At 53.9% G+C, this 18,984-nt stretch overlaps 1 protein-coding gene across 5 annotated transcripts in view; it reads left to right on the top strand.

The window, feature by feature from the left end:
• Positions 1-18,984, top strand: part of IGF2BP2 (insulin like growth factor 2 mRNA binding protein 2) — a 96,011-nt gene that overhangs the window by 59,421 nt on the left and 17,606 nt on the right. Inside the window, exons 6-11 of one of the 5 annotated variants that reach the window (XM_065410382.1) lie at positions 1,922-2,194; positions 5,339-5,473; positions 6,352-6,474; positions 6,943-7,078; positions 7,362-7,490; positions 7,855-7,869. In XM_065410382.1, the coding sequence (XP_065266454.1) occupies positions 1,922-2,194; positions 5,339-5,473; positions 6,352-6,474; positions 6,943-7,078; positions 7,362-7,490; positions 7,855-7,869 (811 nt within the window). Of the gene's footprint in view, positions 1-1,921; positions 2,195-5,338; positions 5,474-6,351; positions 6,475-6,942; positions 7,079-7,361; positions 7,491-7,854; positions 7,870-16,716; positions 16,727-17,218; positions 17,288-18,984 lie in introns of all 5 variants that reach the window. The other 4 variants (XM_065410383.1, XM_065410380.1, XM_065410381.1 and 1 more) reach the window with 4 other exon arrangements.

The raw sequence follows: 18,984 nt of genomic DNA on the forward strand, positions 1-18,984 counted from the left end.
CAGAGTGGGCTAGAAAGTTCTTTGGGCCAGAAATCCATGGGATCCATGTCCCCATCAGCTGGTCTGAGACACCCCCACCCCAGCGCTCTCCCTTTTCTGTGCCGCTGGTCACAGAACCTGCCCCAGCTCCAGGAGCAGGAACTGCAGGCAGCCCACAAAGAGCCGGGTGCCGACTGGATTTTCAGAGGGGCTCAGTGTTGGCCTTGCTCTGCAGTCAGGGGGTGGGGCTGGCCCCAGAGAGCGGTCCAAGTGAAGCACCCCATAAAATCTCACCCTGTCCCTTGAACCGGGGTCCGGTTTGGGACATGGACTGTTCTATACAGCGCCTTACAGCATGCGTGTGAAGTAGAGCGTGGGCAGCTTTCCAGCCCCGTGACTCCTGGCCCCGCCTATGCTGGTTAGGTAGAGCAGCCCCTATCCTGGACGCTGTCCCACAGCCTATGCCCCCTCTGTGCAGAGGGCCAGGAATGCAGAGCCGATCAGCTGCTTTAGGATGTATAAGGAAGATTAAACCCAGTGCTCTCCATGTACGCTGAGGGCTGTTGTGCTCAGGGTGGCTCCAGCCACTGGCGACACTTGATTTGCTGCTAGGCTCCCGCTGTCCGGCAGGGCTCCACAGGGAAGGTGTATGCCGGCGGAGCACAGCTAGCCAGATGGTGGCAGAGGTGAAAGTAAGCCGGTATGGTCCGGTATGGCGTACTGGCAAGAGCCGGTACACAGCTGACCATACCAGCAGGACTCAGCGTCCACCAGCCCGCAATTTAAAGGGCCCGGGGCTCCCGGCAGTGGCCGGAGCCCCGGGCCCTTTAAATCACTGCCAGAGCCCTGGGGTAGCAGCGGCCCTTTAAATCACCGCCCCAGACTCTTTAAGCCGCCTCCGCTACCCTGGGGCTCCAGCAGTGGGGCTCTGGCAGTGATTTAAAGGGCCTGGGGCTCCACTGCGGTAGCAGCGGCCAGATTTAAAGGCCATGCCTCTTCCAGTGTTAGGCCCCGCCCCCTTCCAGTTGAGGCCCCGCCCCCCTGCTAAGGATTCCAGCGTACCAGTAAGTCCTTTAAGTTACTTTCACCCCTGGACGGTGGGCTTAGGAAAGTGCTGTTACCAGGTGGCTGTTGCCTGGGGAGTCTCCAGGGGTGTTTGGGGGTTACAGAGCTGGGGTGGAGGGCGCTCCTGGAGCTGCGGGGAGGGAGAACCAGCCAGGACCCCTACTTGTGCGAGTTCCATCTGGCCTGCCTGTCTCCTGCCAGGCTGGGATGGAGCTGGTGTGGTCCCTTGCTGAGGAATGGAGAAGGTGAGGCTGTCTCTCTCCTCCAGGGTGGGACTTGGGCAGCCCTGGGAGGGGCTGGGAAAGAGCTACTGAGTCAATGTTGCACTAATGCCTCCGCAGTGCAGCTCCATCAGCTGTGCTGGGATCACACCAGCCATCAGTTAGCCAAAGCTGCAGTAAGCTCATCATCCCCGCCGTGTTCCGGGGGCACAGAGCTCTGCGGGGAGCAGGGGTGGGGGATGTGCCTTGAGGAGCAGGGGTTGGGTGATAGAGCGCTGCACAGAGGACATGCCCTTAAGGGGCGCAGAGCAGGGGTGCGGGACGCGCCCTCGAGGAGAACAGAGCCCTGCCAAGTGGCAGTGGGTTACACACACCCTTTGGACACATTGTGACTGTCTGAGGCATTTGGATGTCTCTGACAGGGGCGAAGGCCCAGGCTTGGGGAGCCGTGAGATCTCTGCTCTAGGAACGCCCGTGCTCCTAGGAGAGACCTTGGACCATGGCCAGACAGTGTGGACATTTACCCAGTCCACAGGGACGGGGACAGTCTCTGCACCTGGTCAGGTCAGTGGCTCGTCTCCTGGCAAAGGTGCTCAGGCCTGGCACCCGCAGCTGGTGCAGGGCTTAACCAGTGGCTTCTTTTCTCTACCTTTCAGAGCAATTGAGAAGCTCAGCGGCCACCAGTTTGAGAACTATTCCTTCAAGATTTCCTACATCCCGGATGAAGAGGTGAGCTCCCCTCCGCCCCCTCAGCGGTCCCGCCGGGGGGGCCGTGCCTCCAGGGAGCGGGGCCCCTCCCCGGGGGGCTCCTCACAGCCCAAACAGCTCGATTTCCCACTGCGGATCCTGGTCCCCACGCAGTTTGTTGGTGCGATCATAGGAAAGGAGGGCTTGACCATAAAGAACCTCACTAAGCAAACCCAGTCCAAGTAAGTACCGCGAACGGTTGTGTTTCCTTCCCCAGGACTCTGCAGGTGGCCTGTAGCTGCCCAGCTCAGATTGGGTGCGCTAGAGTGCGCTCGCCTGTATGCCAGGAATGTGTCATTGCCCGTGCCGTTAATGCAATGCTGTCTCACTCTGATGTCTAGGATGGTAGCAGTCAGAGCAGCAGGGGGCGCACAGCACGGCAGTGCTGGCCATCACGCCATAATAGTACATTGGCCAGAACGGTCCAACCTGGGAGCCTGAAATTAGGCGCAGGAATAAGTGGCCCAATTCTCAGAGCTGGTGCCTCATGCATTCACCCTGCTGCTAGGGGAGGGACCATGCCTCCGTGCTACACCGTCCATTCCCAAGCTCCTTTTGGGGCAGGCTGGCTCGGCACCGCATGCAGTGCTGGCCAGTGACTGAACACCCTAGTTTGAATTAAATTGGTGTCTGGTCACAAGATCATCCCCTGCCTGGGGACACAGTTCCCAAACCATTCACATTGGCCCATGAGAGGGGGAGTCTCTTCTCGGATGAGGTCAGTAACAGGGCCCCTTACTTCTGATCAGAGCGTGTGTTGTATCCGAAAAGATACGTAACGGCCGGACGCCTGAGCACCGCCGGCAGCCAGAACCAGGAGGCAGCTCTTCCCGGGCTGTGCGCGTTCAAAGACCGAGCCCTGCCGCTGCTGTGCGATGCTGGCACACGTCGCAGCACAGGAGCAGGGCCCACAAGCATAGATAGGCCAAGAGTCAGGTCATCTCAGCCCATTGCTCTAGCAAGGAACACACAAACTGGGAAGAAACCAAGTGGCATGAGGCTGATCCCAGGATTAGTGAGCAAGGCCCTCCTGAGCGATGCCTTTAGGGCACTTTATAAAATCCCTGACGTGAGAAATAGAGGCTTCAGAGGAGAGCTCGGTGTCAGGGGTACATTACGTGGAAATGGGAGAATTGCTAGTAGATTGCAGCGCCCAGGCTGTGCATCCGACTTTAACGCTTTCCCCCTGCTCTAATCTTGTGTTGTTTAAAGAAGGAGTCTGCTGCTGGTGGGGGTTTTCAGATCTGCCTCCCTAATGCTGAACATGTATGTAACATTCTGATTTTCTTCACAGTTTTCCCTCTCCAGTTTGTTATTGCCCAAAGCTATTTGTGTTTAACCCAAAATTCATCAGTCATCATCTGCCGCCTGACTCTGTACACGAAGACATAGCAGGACAAAGAAATTATCATCCCAGAACTGATCCACAATCCATTTAGTTTCTCGAGATGTCCTCCTTCTGACAGCAGCGTCAGAGGAAAATGTGCAAATCCTGATAATACACCTACTTGGGCAAAAAAATGTCTTGACCCCAGCTGGTATTCAGCTCACTCTGAAACACACTGAGGATTGCTAATCTTTGTAGCTTCAGCCTGGCAGTCATAAGAGAAGATGCTGCTACCAGATCCATCACAGTACTCAGCATTAATGTGACATACAATTATCTGGTTACACTGCATCAGCAAGTCCCACAGGTTATCATTAAATTATTGATCTTCTCAAGAGCCTGAACAGGATTAGACCTGTTTTGAGGGAGACTAACGTCCTGGGTTACACGGAGTAACCGAATGCCATGTAGCAGCTATCACGAATTGTGATCAGCCCTATGTGGGAGGAGAGGGTGCGTGGCACTTTCCCCATCCCGCCCCCCTGAGCACGACTCAGCCACAGCTCTCCTGCACCCTGAGTGAGCACAAGAGCTGCTCCAGGCTAGTGTTCTCAACAGCATCAGCCACACCAGAGTGGGCAGTATGAGGACCAGTCTGTAGCCACGCACTGGCCAGCAGAGCCGAGCCAATATGGGGGTGTGGAGTGGGGGAAATGCATGCTGCACCCTGGCTAGCAGCCCAAATGCTTCCCAGGCTCCCTCTGCAGCACAGCCCTCCCCGGTACACCTCCTGGAGCCCCAAAATGCAGGCTGTGGAGTGAAGCCACAGTCCAGCCTGCTGGTGTGAGCTGATCTCCAGCCAGGGTCTGAGAGAACAAGAGTTGCAGATATGGCCAAGTGCATTAGGGGGATATTTGGTCTCCTTCGAAAGCATCCAGTACAAGCTGCTGTTGGAGAAGGCTAGCTGGGCTAAATGGACCCCTGGTCTGTTCCTGTCATGTCACAATCAGCTGTGGGAAGGTGAAAGCCCTAATTAAGATACAGCTATCTCCAAGAGTACCAAAACTGAAGGCCAAATCCCTCTCTTGGTGTAATTCTTTTCCTATGTGATGCTGCCTAAGTGTGACTATTCCTCTGTAATATACAAGACATTTCCTAACAAAGAGAGCAGCGCTCACACATGCACACAGAGTGGGGTCATCCTCTCCAGCTGGGACGGGGACACACACACAAGCGCACACACGTGCAGAGACACACACTCACGCACTCACTTTACCCTTTTGGTTTTTAACATACCACTTGCACTGTGCAGCGGCTGTGACGCCTCTCCCTGCCCTCAGGCCTGTAGGTGCCGCAGCAGAGCTCCGTTGCCCTGCCGTGTTCTGGTGGATCCCGAAGAAGCTGAGGAGAAGAACGTATAGCAGTACTGGCACCTGCTGGAACCGGAAAAACTCTGCTCTGCGTCTTAGGGACCGGCTCTGTGCTGATCTGTGTTGGCTCAGCTCCCCCCACCCACTCATTCTCTTTGATTTTCACTTGCAAATGAACCCCAAATCTTAAAGCTAAAGAAAGTCAAATCTGAGTTGAACCTGGTTTAGTGCCAACACTGTTTGAAACCCTGTGTTTAGTAGAAGTCAGTCTGGGTTCATGCAAACCTGGGCCGTCAATCATTCAAAACTTAGGCCCGGATTCCTGCAAAAAGTTTAACAAACCTTGAAACAAACTTGTCCTGAATGGTGAGTGCATCTGGTGAGTTTTCCACGGTTCTGCACAACTGTCAGTGCAGCCACTTGCTGAATTCTGGTCCCTTTAGGACGGTTGGTTCAGAGCTGGTTTCAGCAGCGTGAGCATGACTCCTGGTTCAGAGGTACTGTCTGTAGACAGCAGTGTAAACGCAATGTAACGCAAATAGATGCACTATCTTTGATGCTGCGTTGAAGTGCCTTGTTATGACGTCAGCCTGATCTCGGGCTTCTCTGTGCTGATTCTCTTGGTGCAGGGTAGACATCCATCGGAAGGAGAATGCCGGTGCTGCTGAGAAGCCAATCACCATCCACGCCAGCCCCGAAGGCTGCTCTGAAGCGTGCCGCATGATCCTCGATATCATGCAGAAAGAAGCGGACGAGACTAAATCGTAAGTGTTCCGCACAGAGCACTCCACAGGAGGAGGATTCCTGCAGCCACATGCATCAGGCGGGGAGAAACAATGATGGAGAGTAATGAGCCGGTTTGAGGAATAAATCCCCAGAGGTCCAGCAGAGAAAATGTAATAGTTGCCTATGTAAAAGAATGGGGATTTGGTTTAATACGTTTGTGTATTTAAAAGGCTTAGTCAGCACAACTAACTGATGTAAGGTTTTGGTTACTAGAACATGCCTGGTTTGACAGCAAAGGAAACCAGCCCACATGTAAAGCCTCAGGCTTTTAGTAATGCCTTAGGACCCATGCTTTCAATGCTTTGCTTTTTCTCTCCCCTTCTCCCTGCTGGAATTGGAGTCCATTTCCTGTGTTCCGGAGATTCAGGTCGATTTCTTTTTTTCCAAACAGCAATTTGAAACAAATAGTAGCAATTCACTCGTTTCATTGAAAAAGTTTTAAAATCCCTTAAAGAAGTTTGAACCAAATGAAAAAATTTTTTTGTGTGGTTTGAATTTTTTCATGGGAAAATACCAACCCATTGTCGACCATCCCCAGTTGTAATCAGTCTTTCTAGATCAGGGTTATTTTGATTCCCCTCCTGTCCCAAACGGTTAGCTGCAGGAGGAGCTATTTGTCTGGATTTTCTGTAAGTGTGGAGAGGACTCATTTCAGATTCTTTACATGACAAGGACTCTACAAACATACAGGTTTTGCAATGAAAAAAGTCCATATGATGTTTTTGTCCTACTTTTCTTTTCTTTTTGTGTGTGTTCCTGGCCAGGAGAACTCCACGGTTTGGAGCATACTGGTGATAGGAGAACAGGGGGGAAAAGGAACTTACAAAAAACACCAAACGCCTTTTGTTTATTTTAGCGCCGAAGAGGTTCCCTTGAAAATCTTAGCACACAACAGTCTGGTTGGGAGACTGATCGGCAAAGAGGGACGAAACCTGAAGAAAATTGAGCAAGACACAGGGACCAAGATCACCATCTCTCCGTAAGTTGTGATATCCTGGCGGAGGAGAACAACCCGCCTCCAGCACAGAGAGCTACTGCATGGTCCAAAACCGGGTTCCTTGCTCTCTGGCTGCGGGAGGCAAGCGTCAGGGGAGCTGCTGAGGCCAGCCCTCAGGGTACACGCTGGTGAGCGTGTGGAGCCAGCGTAGGACTCCTCCAAAGGTGCACAGACACAGGCAGGGGTGCTCCACCCAGCCCGGCACTGGTGAAGACATGGATGCCAGTAAAGCAAGCCATGTTGGGAAGGTCTGGAATGGAAACAGGACATCCAGGCTATGCTCCCCTGCACAATGGCCAGTGGAAGTGGCTGGCCGGTGGGGGATAATCTGCAGCCCTGGGTTCTTTCTGGCTGCAAGGAGAAGGTTCCCTGCTCTAAGCAGGAGGGTGAAGGCAGCTTGCTTTTCTGTTGCCTTGATGGCAGCAGTTTCACCTGTCCGTAACTGCTTAGTTTACAGGATTTAACCATTTATAACCCTGAACGGACCATCACGGTGAAGGGCAGCATCGAGGCCTGCTCCAATGCCGAAGTGGAGATCATGAAGAAGTTGCGAGAGGCCTATGAGAATGACATTGTCGCTGTCAACGTAAGCACCCCTTTCCCGCGGCTCCCATCCTCCCAGTAGAGACCTCAAATGTCAGGGCCAGAGCCAGAGTTAGTCCAGTGGGAGCTGGTGAAGTTGGCCCCAGGGTGTTTGCAGGCGGTTCTGCTCATCATGGGGCTGATGCAGAACGGGCCCCACTGGATCGAGCTGTCTGGGCGGACGTGTAGGAGTCATTGGGCACTTTGGCGCGTGTGACTTCCCCTCTTCTTCCCTCCCTCCCCCCTTTGTTCCATGTTTCCCACGTCTCTGTGTTTTGCATTTCTAGCAACAAGCCAACCTGATCCCAGGGCTGAACCTCAGCGCACTGGGGATCTTCTCCACGGGGCTGTCCATGCTGCCCTCTGCAGCAGGGGCCCGCGGAGCTGCTGCAGCTGCCTCCTACAACCCCTTTGCGGTGAGTACCCGGCAGGCCAGGCCTGTGTGTGTGTGCATGCGGGGTGTGTTCCCCTAGCTCAGTGGGGTTAGGAGGAGACACTCTCACGCTAACCCTCTAGTGAGGACAGGTATGGCTTTGGCAGGAGGTGTCCTGTATACACTCTTGTATAAGAGCACTGATTTTTTCTTGATGGTTTTGGGAGGATTTGTTTATACCCCGATCCCTCCCCCCTGGGGCCCCAGCACCAGGGAGATCCTGCTTCTTGCTGGAGTACGAGCTCTTCAGGCGCCCGCAGCTTTCCTCAGCCTGCGGAGATTTCGCTCTCCCAGCAGGATGGGGCCTCACATGCTATATTTGGGGCTGGGGACCCAGAAAGGAGAAGCAGTGCCCCAGCACTGTATAGACTTGTGTATAATCCCTCCCAGTTAGGCCTAGGGCAGTACTTTTGTACACATTTTTTCCTTTAAGGGCTTGCTGTGGCTTTAAATCTCTGGCCTGCGTTTGGGGCAGCATGGACCTGCACTGCGCCAGCAGGAGCAATGCACCTTGTGCTTCCCCCCATGCAGAGCGTGCTCCCTTACCCAGCTGGCCTGCGGAATGGGGTGGGGGCGGGGCTGGGGTCTGCATGTCTGCGGGTGACAAGCTTGTAGAATAGCACGTATTGGTGGTGGGTGATCCCAGGCTCTGCACACACCCCTGCAAACCCTGAAATAAGCACACTTGGCGTTCACGTCAAACACACTCCTACACAGGGCCCAGACCTGGTGTCCATACTCAGCAGCTGCTTAGGCAGAAGTCAGTCAGAATTAAAAACAGTAACAAGGCCAGGATTCGGGCTATGGAACAGTTAAAGGAGGTAGTGATGAACCAAATCCAGCACCCTCTGGATTCGCTCATCTCTCCCCATCCCACTGTAGGCTGTGAGACTTGGCCAGCTGGTGATTCTCAGCTCAGTGTGAAGCCAGGTTCTGGAGCCTGCTTGCTTTCCTAGTGCCTGGGTGAGTGAGGTTCCTAGGCGAAAGCTCATCCCAAACAGAGATGGTGCAGCTGGGCAGGAGCAGAGCAAGGTTACTGGCTGAGTGCATGGGCAGGAGCAGGAGCCATGAGAGAGCTTGATTTTAGTAAGGCTTTGACACAGTCCCACATGACGTTCCTATAAGCCAGCTAGGGAAATGGGGTCTAGATGGAATTCCTATAAAGGTGGGTGAACAACTGGTTGAAAGACCTACTCAGAGTCGTTATTAATGGTATGCTGTCAGACTGGGAGGGCGTATTTAGTGAGACACGTACAGCTCAGTCCTGGGTCTGGTGCTATTCAATATTTTCATTAATGACTTGGATAATGAAGTGGAGAGAGTGCTTATAAAATTTGGGGGTGACACCATTGTGGGAGGGGCTGCCAGCACTTTGGAGGACAAGATTAGAATTCAAAACGACCTTGCCAAATTGGAGAATTGGTCTGAATTCAAACAGACGGAATTCAATAAAGACAAGTGCTGAGTACGACACTTAGGAGGGAAAAATCAAACACACAAGTACAAAATGGGGACTAGCTGGCTAGGTGTCGGTGCTGCTGAAAAGGATCTGGGATTCTAGTCAACAGTGTGATGCAGCTGCAAAAAAAGCTATCATCAATCTCGGGTGTATTGACAGGCATCTCCTATGTAAAACACGGGACGTGATAGTACTGCTCTACTCGGCACTGGTGAGGCCCCAGCTGCAGTACTGGAGAAATTGTAGGGAGTCCAGAGGAGAGCAACAAAAATTATTAAAGATTTAGAAAACCTGGCCTATGAGGAAAGGTTAAAAAAACTGGGCTTATTTAGTCTTGAGAAAAGAAGACTGAGGGGGGACCCGATAGTCTTCAAATATGTTAAGGGCTGTTATAAAGCGATCACTTGTTCTCCATGTCCACTGAAGGTAGGACAAGAAGTTCAATCTGCAGCAAGGGAGATTTAGGTTAGATATGAAGAAAAACTTTCTACCTATAAGGGTAGTTGAGCTCCAGAACAGGCTTCCAAGGGAGGTTGTAGAATCCCCATCACTGGAGGTGTTTAATAACCGGTTGGACAAACATCTGTCAGGGATGATCTAGGTTTACTTGATCCCGTCTCAGCGCAGGGGGCTGGACTTAATGACCTCTCGAGGTCCTTCCAGCCCCGCATTTTGGTGGTTCTATGAAGAAGATTGTGAATCTTTCCTCCTCCTTGTGAGGGGTCTTCACAGCCTTTGTGTGTGTCCATCACCGCTCCGGAACTCCCACGGGGCAGTGCTACCCCGGGGAGCCCTTTATCTGGGGTGGCCTGTTAGGGGCAGGCTTCAGCTGTGACTTTGGCTCTTCCATGCTCTCCTGGTGTAACATGCTCTACAGCTGAAGGTCACTCAGAAGCTTCATGTGCTACGGCCAGCTCTCAAGTGGGGTGGGCTGACAGACACATGACTTCTGCGCTCTTCATTCTGCACTGCCTCCCAACCCATTTCTGGTGCAACTCTAAGTGCGCTGTCCTCTGTAAAAGCCTGGATTACTTGGGGTGGGTTACCTCGGAAACAGCCTGCCTGGCGATGCCCATCCTAGCTCTGGCTAAGCCGGGATCTGAGTACCCCAACAGAGCCCATGCAGGGTGATTCTCAGGAAGCAGGGCCAGGCTCTTTGAGGTGGCAGCGAGAGAGAATTGGGAAAGGCTCCTGCAGGGGTGAAGAGCAGCCCTTGGCTTGGAAGTGGATGAAATACCATAAAGCAGACATAGCTAGTGTGAGTAATGCTGAGTAATACACCATCCCTCTGAGGAATGGTTTCATCCTGGAGGAGGGCTGTACGTTTGTCGGGTGTCAGACAACTTTGATGTCAGTTCATGGGAACTGTGTTTATTACTTGACTGTTTCAAAACGAGTGGGATCATTTTTTAACCAGCCATGCTGGAGTTGCCCCATTAACGGTGCAGCAGTGCCTTTCCAGGGGTGGGATTGTGACGACACGCACAGCCACTGCACTCTCTGGACACGTGAGGCAAAACCAACCCAATCGGGGCAGTTTTCGAAAACTGCCCCGGCTGTGCCGCTGCTGGGCCTGCCTGGGCCCAGGCAGACAGGTGCCGGCAGGTGCCAGACACGCCTTGGAGTGGACACTTCGCTCTCTGTGCCTGTGTGTCCAGAGTTGGGACAAGTACCTTGACATCCGTTTGTGAAAGTTGATAGAGAGCCCAGAGCTGTATATGATAAGTGACTGCGTATTCTGAGCTGCGTTCTTCCTAATCTGCCTGCACGGTAGGCGGACAGAGATGCATAGATAGAGCATGTTGAGAGGATTGACAATGGAAGCTGTGCGATCAGCTTGATTTGCTGCTATGGAGTGATTATTTCATAACTTCTTGATTTTGGATAGCACTGCAGGAAATCACAGAGATGGCTTTTAACTCCTGCAGATAAACCCCTGATCTACGGCGTATCTAACACTCCGTGTCACCATTTCAGTTCAGCTGCTGTAACTGTATTTGGAACCGAGAACAAGTCTATTTACTTTTATTATTTTTTCTGAAAACCATAGCGGCCAAGTGATCGGAGAGGGATGGTGAGTTTTACACCGTTCAGAGTTGAAATACTTGGGTGATGGTGCAGAAAGGACACAAAATGTTGACTGCAAAACCAGCGTGTGTGTGAATCTGTCAGGGCTTTGGAGCAGAGCCCGGAGCAGCTCCGGAGCAGTGGAGCTGCAGGTTTTTGCCTGGAGCTGGAGCGGAGCCGGAGCACAGCTCCAAAGCCCTGACTGTGTCCATGCTTTTCTGCGTGGTGTATTTGTGTGTGTGTGTGTTTTCCTCATGAACACTGCATGTCGATGTTCACATTTCTTAGGACTGGTGCATTACTTTGGGAACGTGCACATGATATAAGGGAGGAGTGTACATTCCCAGCAAACTCCTGTGACCCCAAAGCCCCAGCAAGGCTACTTGGCAGTTTATTTTTAGAGAAAAATTAAATGATTTATTATGCCAAATATAAAAAGTGCTCCAGGCCAAGCGTTGGCTCCCTGCCCTCTCCTTGTCAGTCTAACCACGAGTGGAGAGCTCTCACACTAAGCTACTTCCTTCCCTTCTGTAATGTTTCTTGGGCAAAGGGGGAGGAAGGGTAAAAAGCCCTATTCCCAGTCTGACATCTGTAGGTTACGCAACCTCTAGCTGTATATGCACAACAGGTGGGGAACGGAGTGAAATTAGAGACAGGGCATAGTATTGAAAGAATGTACCTGGGAAGCAGAGGGTGCATGTGTGTGCATGGGTGGTGTGTGCGGGAGGATGGGGGGATGCAGCCTTATGTATTAGTGCTGTGCATGTGCATTTCTGTCTGAGGGGTACCGTTCTGCCTCCATCCGCCCAGACAAATTGCCCTGCAAGCAACTAGCATCGTTAGTCACTGTGCATTCTGAGCCTGTCACTTGTGTCGCTCTGTACAGTCATAGCAGACGTGAAAGAGCTGCAAACGCCTGGCTGTACCCTGCAGATCTCCTGCGATGAGTGAGGGTGACAGCTGCTCGTGATCAGCCCCCCGAAGATCTGATGCACGCTGTTTTAGAAAAAGGGCTAAAACATGGAAAATTCACCCTCCTGCCCAACGAACTGGGCTCTGTTTGGTTTTTTATCAAAGCCTTTGTAAGGTGATTTGCAAACATCTATTGTATAAAGTTCAGTCAACCAAAAGGGAGAGAATCCTCTGCGGAAATCCTATTGCAAATTAAGGCCAAATAATACATCCATGTGCACTTTGATATCAAATATGCCTGCTTGGAGATGCTTGGGTGACTGAAAAGTTGAAGGGAATTAATGCTCCTGGAATCAAAGCTTAGATGTTTCACTTGGTGGCTTTAAATCCCTTCTAATAAGCCAGGACATGGAGAAGCCATTTTTGTTTGCAGTCTTCGCTCCTGGAGGGCCAGGCACTCCCCGTGTTCAGACAGAGATTTCTTCCACTAGCGAGTGATATGGCAGGCAACGCAGACACCTGTGTCAGTCGCACACAGTAATATCAGGTGACACCATCTGAGGCTGCTGCAGATCAGCAAAAGCCCCACAGAGCTGTGCAATGTTTCTGTTGAGGGTATTGCAAAAATGGACTTAATGAAATACATAACGAGAGCAGGCAAGGATGTCTCAGCAGAGCTGTGCGGGTCTCCCACAAAAGCACTGTTCGGTGGGGCACACACATGTCTTGTATTCATCAATACGTGCACACATCAAGTCGTCTGTTTCTTGTACCTGTAACTTTAGCGCCCTCGTGGCCAAGATGGAGTCTGCTCTGAAGGCAGCTCTGGCCAAGAGAAGGTGCGCGCAGGAATGCAGCTGGAGAAATTCCTAGCAAATCCTCTAGTCTCCTGATGAAATCCGACAATCGTTCGTGGGGCTCCTGATAGGTATAGCGGAAACGATAATACAGGTTTTCACTGCTATTAGTAGCACCGTAGACACGCTCAAGAGCGGTTAAATAGTCTTGCACTGTGGCAGCTGGTTGGGAGTCTTTCAGGGCTCGGATAATTCGCATGGCAGGTCCCCTCAGACTCTCAAGCACACGTTTCCGCTTCTCAGCATCAGAGCATTCCCACTCTTGGACAAGTGGCACCGTAAAATCCCTCCAGGTCTCGTAATCATCCTCCCCTGAGGGTACAGGTGACACCCCCGAGAAAGAACGTAACTGCTTGTATGGAGCACTTTCATATGCCGGCTTTAATGCATCTTTGAGAGCGTTTCCCAGCTCTTTGGCCCATCCCACCAGGCTGGGTGCTGCAGGTATTGGAGCTCCTCCTGATGCCAAAATTAATTCTTTTCTTGTCCGCTTCTCATCCACCATCAGAGCTTGCAATTTCTGCACTAAAGAATTCACCTCAAGTGACACAGGCACACTAGGAGGGGACTGCTCTTCCCCCAGAATTGTCCAGGGGATACCTTCTACTTGCACCTCTTTGGGCACTTTATCAAGATCTGTTTCCTTGGAGTGAGAACATAGTGCTACCATGCCCTTCACTTTGTGGTTGTAAATAAGGGTGTGGACCTTTACCCTCCCCAGTATTTCAGCTGCATCTAGGCTCTCCTCAATTTCATTTGGTTCCATCTCTTCTGGGAACCCCGCCACCAGCACAGCTTTGGTTACTAGGATTCGTGCCCCTCGGCACAGGTCTTCTAGTAATCCTCTCTCCATTTTTATTTTTATTTTTTTGAAACGGAGATGAAAGTCACTCAGGAGTTTCTTTGCTCTGTGAAGGAGAGCCCAGGGTGCGCAACGTAGGTGTGCGCGTTTGTGTACTGCAAAGTCCCCGTACGGGCCACCAAGTGTAACTTTAACGCCCTCGTGGCTAAGATAGAGTCTGCTCTGCAGGCAGCTCTGGCCAAGAGAAGGTGCGCACAGGAATGCAGCAGGAGAAATCCCTTCCACCCCAGGGGCACCTGTTCCAACCCCCAAAGTAAACACCCACACCCACAGGAAAAGTACAATGGATATAAGAAAGGGAAATATTTATTTACAAAGTAATGAGAGGAAAAAAACAACAAGGGAAAATATAGGGGGAGCAGTAAAACAGGGTTGCATCCAAACCAAGGCCCAGTGGTAGCACAGTCTGGAAGGGCAGACACTGAGCAGTGTGTCTGCACACAACGTTCAAAAGTCCTGAGCAAAGTTTCAGTCCAGTGGTGAGTCTTGGGTGCTCCTGGTCGTCTTCGGCACCAGTGAACTTTCCCCCAACAAACCCCTCCGGTGCCCTCTTCTGCCGCTCTCTACAAAGCCACACAGAGCGACCACCTCCCCACTTAACTAGCTACAGCCTCCCTCCTTGTTCCCAATGCAGAGTCACAAGCCCCAGTACTCGCAGCTGATACTGGGTTCAGATCCAGCCTGTCCTTCTTGGGTAATTCCTCCCTGGCCCAGTGCTCCTCCTGGCTCCTGTCCTGGGGTGTCCCCGATCGGCCGCCCTGTCCCTCCCAGGCTTCAGGCAGGTTCTCTGCTGCTTCCTTTTCCAGGGCCTGTGGGCTGCTGCCTCTCTCTCCCTCCGAGCTCCAGCGCCACCCCCTGAAGTTTCCCTCCTTTTTTCCTCACTCTCCCCCTCCCCCCTAGAAAAAAAATTTAAAGGGGCCATGCTTTCTAAACCCCAAAGGGGTTACATACCTCCAAACTATTCAATCTCTAATAGCTTCCCCCGGGAGGGTGAATGCACTGAGAATGGCTATGGGCTTTGTTCGGATGCTGTTTGTCTGTGGGGTGTTTGGAGACAGACCCTTGGTGGACAGCAGGCCCCTCTGCTGTGTGTGTTTATGGGTGTGAGCATGTAGGACAGCGTGGCGGCCGGCCGCATGGCCTGGTGGGTAGGCCAGTGGCTTGGAAATCAGGAGTCCTGGTTCTGGTTCTGGCTCTGCCACTCACCTGCTGGGTGACCGTAGGCAAGTCGCTTCAACTCTGTGCCTCAGTTTCCCTTCTGTAGAGTGTGTTCTGTGGCTTGCAGTAGTGCCTTGTGGTCCCAGACCCATTGTACCTGGCACTGGATGGACAGCCCATCTGGATGGAAAAGGCTGCAGTCTACACAGACCAGACAGGGTAGGAGCAGGGATGGAACGTACCAGCCAAGGGACCAGACTGTCTCCCCCTGAGTGCACACCCAACGCCCAGCCTGCACAGGAGGCCCATGCGGAGCTGAGGGCTGGGCCTGTGGCCCAGAGAGCTGAGTGTGTGGCAGGAACGGATAGGGTGGGAGCCAGTGCTGAGCACAGCATGGTTACCTTGCTGCTGTCACACGCAAAGCTCTGTAATCCCAGCCAGCCTGCTATGCCCCGGCTCTGCTGCAGCAGCTGGAGATTCACACTCAGAACTTGTCTACACTACAAAATTAAGTCAACCTGTGTTAGTTCGATTTACAGCAGTGTTTACTGCTATTTTTCATATCCACACTACCCTGCTGTCGGTGGTGTGTGTCCTCACCAGGCAGACTTCCACTGACTGAAGAGGGGTAGTGTGGGGGGCTGAGAGCCCGAGCTTACCCCCACCCCTGGCTCTCAGGAGTCCAGCAGCTGCCCAGGATCCAAGTGTGGAGCTCTGTGCCTGGAGCCCAGGTGTCTGCCCTTCTCCCAGCAGGGAGTGGGGCTCGCAGTGGGGAGCTCAGCGTCCAGAGCTGGGGTGGCTATCAGGCTTCCAGCGGGTTCCAGCTGGTTAGCTCTGTGGGGAGCTGAGAGCCCAGGCGGTATCCGGGTTCACAGCTGGAGCCCCCACACGCCCTGGGGCGACAGCCCCAGCTGTGAGCCCGGCAGGGGGTTCACAACAGGGAACCTACCAGCCTTTCTTGTCAATTTCACAGCTTCAGTGTGGACCTGTGACATTGACAAACAACAGCTGAGGTAAGGCAGCATCTACAGAGACACTGCATCGACCTAACGACACCACATAAGCCCTACGCCTCTCGTGGAGGTGGAGTTATCATGTCGGTGTAGCAGGGCACTTACATCGGCGGGAGCAAGGCTGTAGTGTAGACACTGACATAGGTCGATGTAAGGCAGCTGTAGTGTAGCCCAGACCTCAGTTTCTCACACACCTTAACCCTGGTCCCTTCTCTGGTTCTGCTGCCTTTCCTCATGTCCCCCAAGTTTAACTGTGCCTAGGGCTAGACCTGCCTGTGTGAATCTCTTCCTCCTGGGAGGGAGTGCTACAGGTGATCGAGATCACGCTGTTTTCACTCTGTCCTCATGCCCAACTTCCTCCTCTCTGCAGGACCAGGTGGCTAGTGCAGCCTGCTCCCTCCTCAGGGCCATTCGCCAAAGTATAAGGTTCCTCCTGCCTTTTGCTGCCTCCTTTGGACCAGTTGGTGATACGTTTTATTACAGTCCTGATCCCATCAGCAGCCAGGCCATAACTCCACCGCATGGCTTAGCTGTGCACTCCAGGTCAGCTGCAAGGTCTGAGTGTGAGCTGTCCCATGCCACTGAGCTCAGTGGGAGCAGGGTCAGGCCCTTATCAGTTACCCCCACGTACATCCCTCATACCAGGAGCGCTGTCATGGTGTGTTCATGGGGCAGCATCCTGCAGACTCTGGGTGCCAGCCCCTGCACAACCCTGGCTGTTCTCTCTCTTTGTCTCTTGTCTCGTTCTCCACTTCACAACAAGGCTCCAGCCTTGGGACCCCTCCTGTGGTGCCTGGCTCTCCCCAGGGGGACGCTGTCATACGCCAGGTGTGGCTGACTAGTGTATTTTCCTGGAAATATTGTGCTAGCAGGAACGCAAGAGAGCTCCCTGTAGAGCAGTGTACAGCGATTCTAGCGTCACTGGGGAGCACCCTCCCCAGCGTACCATTGGGTGAGCCACTGAGGGCTAAAGAGCTGCAGAAACCAGCCACAGCCATGCTGTGAATGGGGGTCCTCCAGGGGGTTGTCAGGATATGCTCCAGGTTTGCATGGTCGTCTCCATCAGTTTCAGTGGAGCTGGGCTCGTTTACATCAGCCCCAGAGCTTTGATTTGCCTGGGGGAGGGGGCCAACATTTCTGCTGGGGCCCCGGCAGGGTTTTTGGTTGTTCCTCAGGCCTGGTTCTCGGTCTGTCTCGGGCCCCCGTGTTAGGAAGTACGGCATGTGCAATGGCAGGGGATGCAGGGAAGCCGGTGTACATGCACGCTGCGAGGTGCTGTGGGTAGATCCCCAGCAGCCAGCCCCCGGACGTAGCACAGGCGCGGTATGTATGGACCGTGCTGTCTGGGAACCTGCACTGACTGTGTTTTCTTTCCTGCCGTAGAGCCCCTCGGCATACCTCTCGGGTCTGTACGGAGCCTCCCCCATTGGCGCCTTCCCACAGCAGCACTCTGTAAGTGCCCACTCTGCCCGTGCTGGCACCGCTCGCCCTGCTTGGCTGCCGCGTTCCTCTCTTGGCTGTGATTCTGTCCGGTGCTGCTCTGCCATTGCAGCGAGCGTGCCAGGTCAGTGCCCTCCTGGCAGCCGGCGGCAGTGACGCGGCCGCTGGAAATGAGGCTGTGGAATCCAGACGCCTGCAGGGAAACATTGAGTCCTCTTCAGAGTGTGTTCCCGCTCCCCTCTGCACAAGCCAGCACATCGGCGCCCGCGCAGTGGGGAAGGGGGGTGATGAACTGAGCCTTTTAAAGGGCAGGTCAAGGACACATGGCAGCACCTTCCCCGTGCCGGGGTGCAGAGTGCTGGGGGCCCTTTCCCTGCAAGGGGCATGCGGGTACGGCTGCTGCAAGGGAGGGATGGCTGATGCAGTGCGGCACCAGGTGCTCCTGACAAGCATGCAGAGAGCCGCAAGGAGAGCACTGGGTCCCTGGTGTTGCTGCTCTGCACGTGTGGGCAGCAAGGCAATTCCAGCCCAGATCCTCCACAGGAGACTCATGGGTGGGGAGCCCTGGTGGCTCCTCCCCCCACCCCACCTTATGCAGCCCTGGGGTCCCCTCCGGAGCAGGGTCTGTAGTGCTGGCCTCCCCGAGAGTCTGCCCCAGTGCGGAGCGTGGGTTTGGGCTTATGCTCCTGGGCTTTGCCCCTGAGAGTGGTTCATTGCCAGGCTCTCCCTGACCCTGAGCCCCTTCCCCAGCGCTACCCGGTCCCAGGATGAGGACGGAGCTAGCAGTTCGGAGATCTGGCCAGCCAAGGCTGAAACACAGACGGGGGCTGAAGCCGCCTCTGCCTGTATATTGGGCTGCAGGACAAAGCCTCAGGAGGAGGCACCGTCTGCCTCAAGCCAAGAGATCCCCGGCAAGAGCCCCAACCTCTGGCTAAGGCAGTGTGTGTTCTCCTCATGGGAACCACTGGCCTAGGGCTCCGTGAAGGCCTCGCAGCCTTTACAGACAAACCAGAGATAAGCGACTCCCTGAAAACGGCCTGCTGCCGCCCCTGCCATTGCCTCACGATTTACCCTGTTGGACCGTCTGTCTGGAGATGCCACTGCCCCTTCATCTACTGCCCTGGCACAGTGCCAGCCTCTCCACACAGCGCCCTGAGCACCTTAACCCCACCTGCTGGCACTGGCCCTTTCCCTGCGTGGCTCCAGGCTGGGACACTGAGCCAGCCAGCCACATACACACACACTCACCACCCCCCCATCCCCAGTGAGAGATGGACCGAGCCCACCCACTCAGTTCATGTAGGCCCCTAATGCTACCAGCCTGGGCTGGAATCAGGCATGGCCCCCACAGAGCGGGCTGGGTACTTCCATCTCCTGAGCCAGCTGATGCCTGGGGAGGTTGTAAAGCTGTCGCATGCTCCAGGCTCCAAGCGCGCATTTGCACATGGCTGTGGCCACAGGCTGTTTCTCTGTTCCTCCGCTGCACATGGGAGCTGCTACGGCAGCTCTCCTGGGCAGCTTGTTGCTGCTGCCGTCTTTGTGCCTGTGCCCTTTCCGGGGGGCAGAACCCTGGGCTGGGAGCTGCCCCAGGTGAGGTGCTAGATAATGGACACACCCCTCTGGGCCAGGCTGTTCACCTGGGGGAGAAGTTGTGGGGGTTTGTGCCCATTGGGGGTAGAGCCACATGCAGATCCTGGGAGGAAAGGAGT

Source organism: Emys orbicularis, chromosome 9 (genome assembly GCF_028017835.1).
Source record: "Emys orbicularis isolate rEmyOrb1 chromosome 9, rEmyOrb1.hap1, whole genome shotgun sequence".
Classification (NCBI taxonomy): Eukaryota; Metazoa; Chordata; order Testudines; family Emydidae; genus Emys; species Emys orbicularis.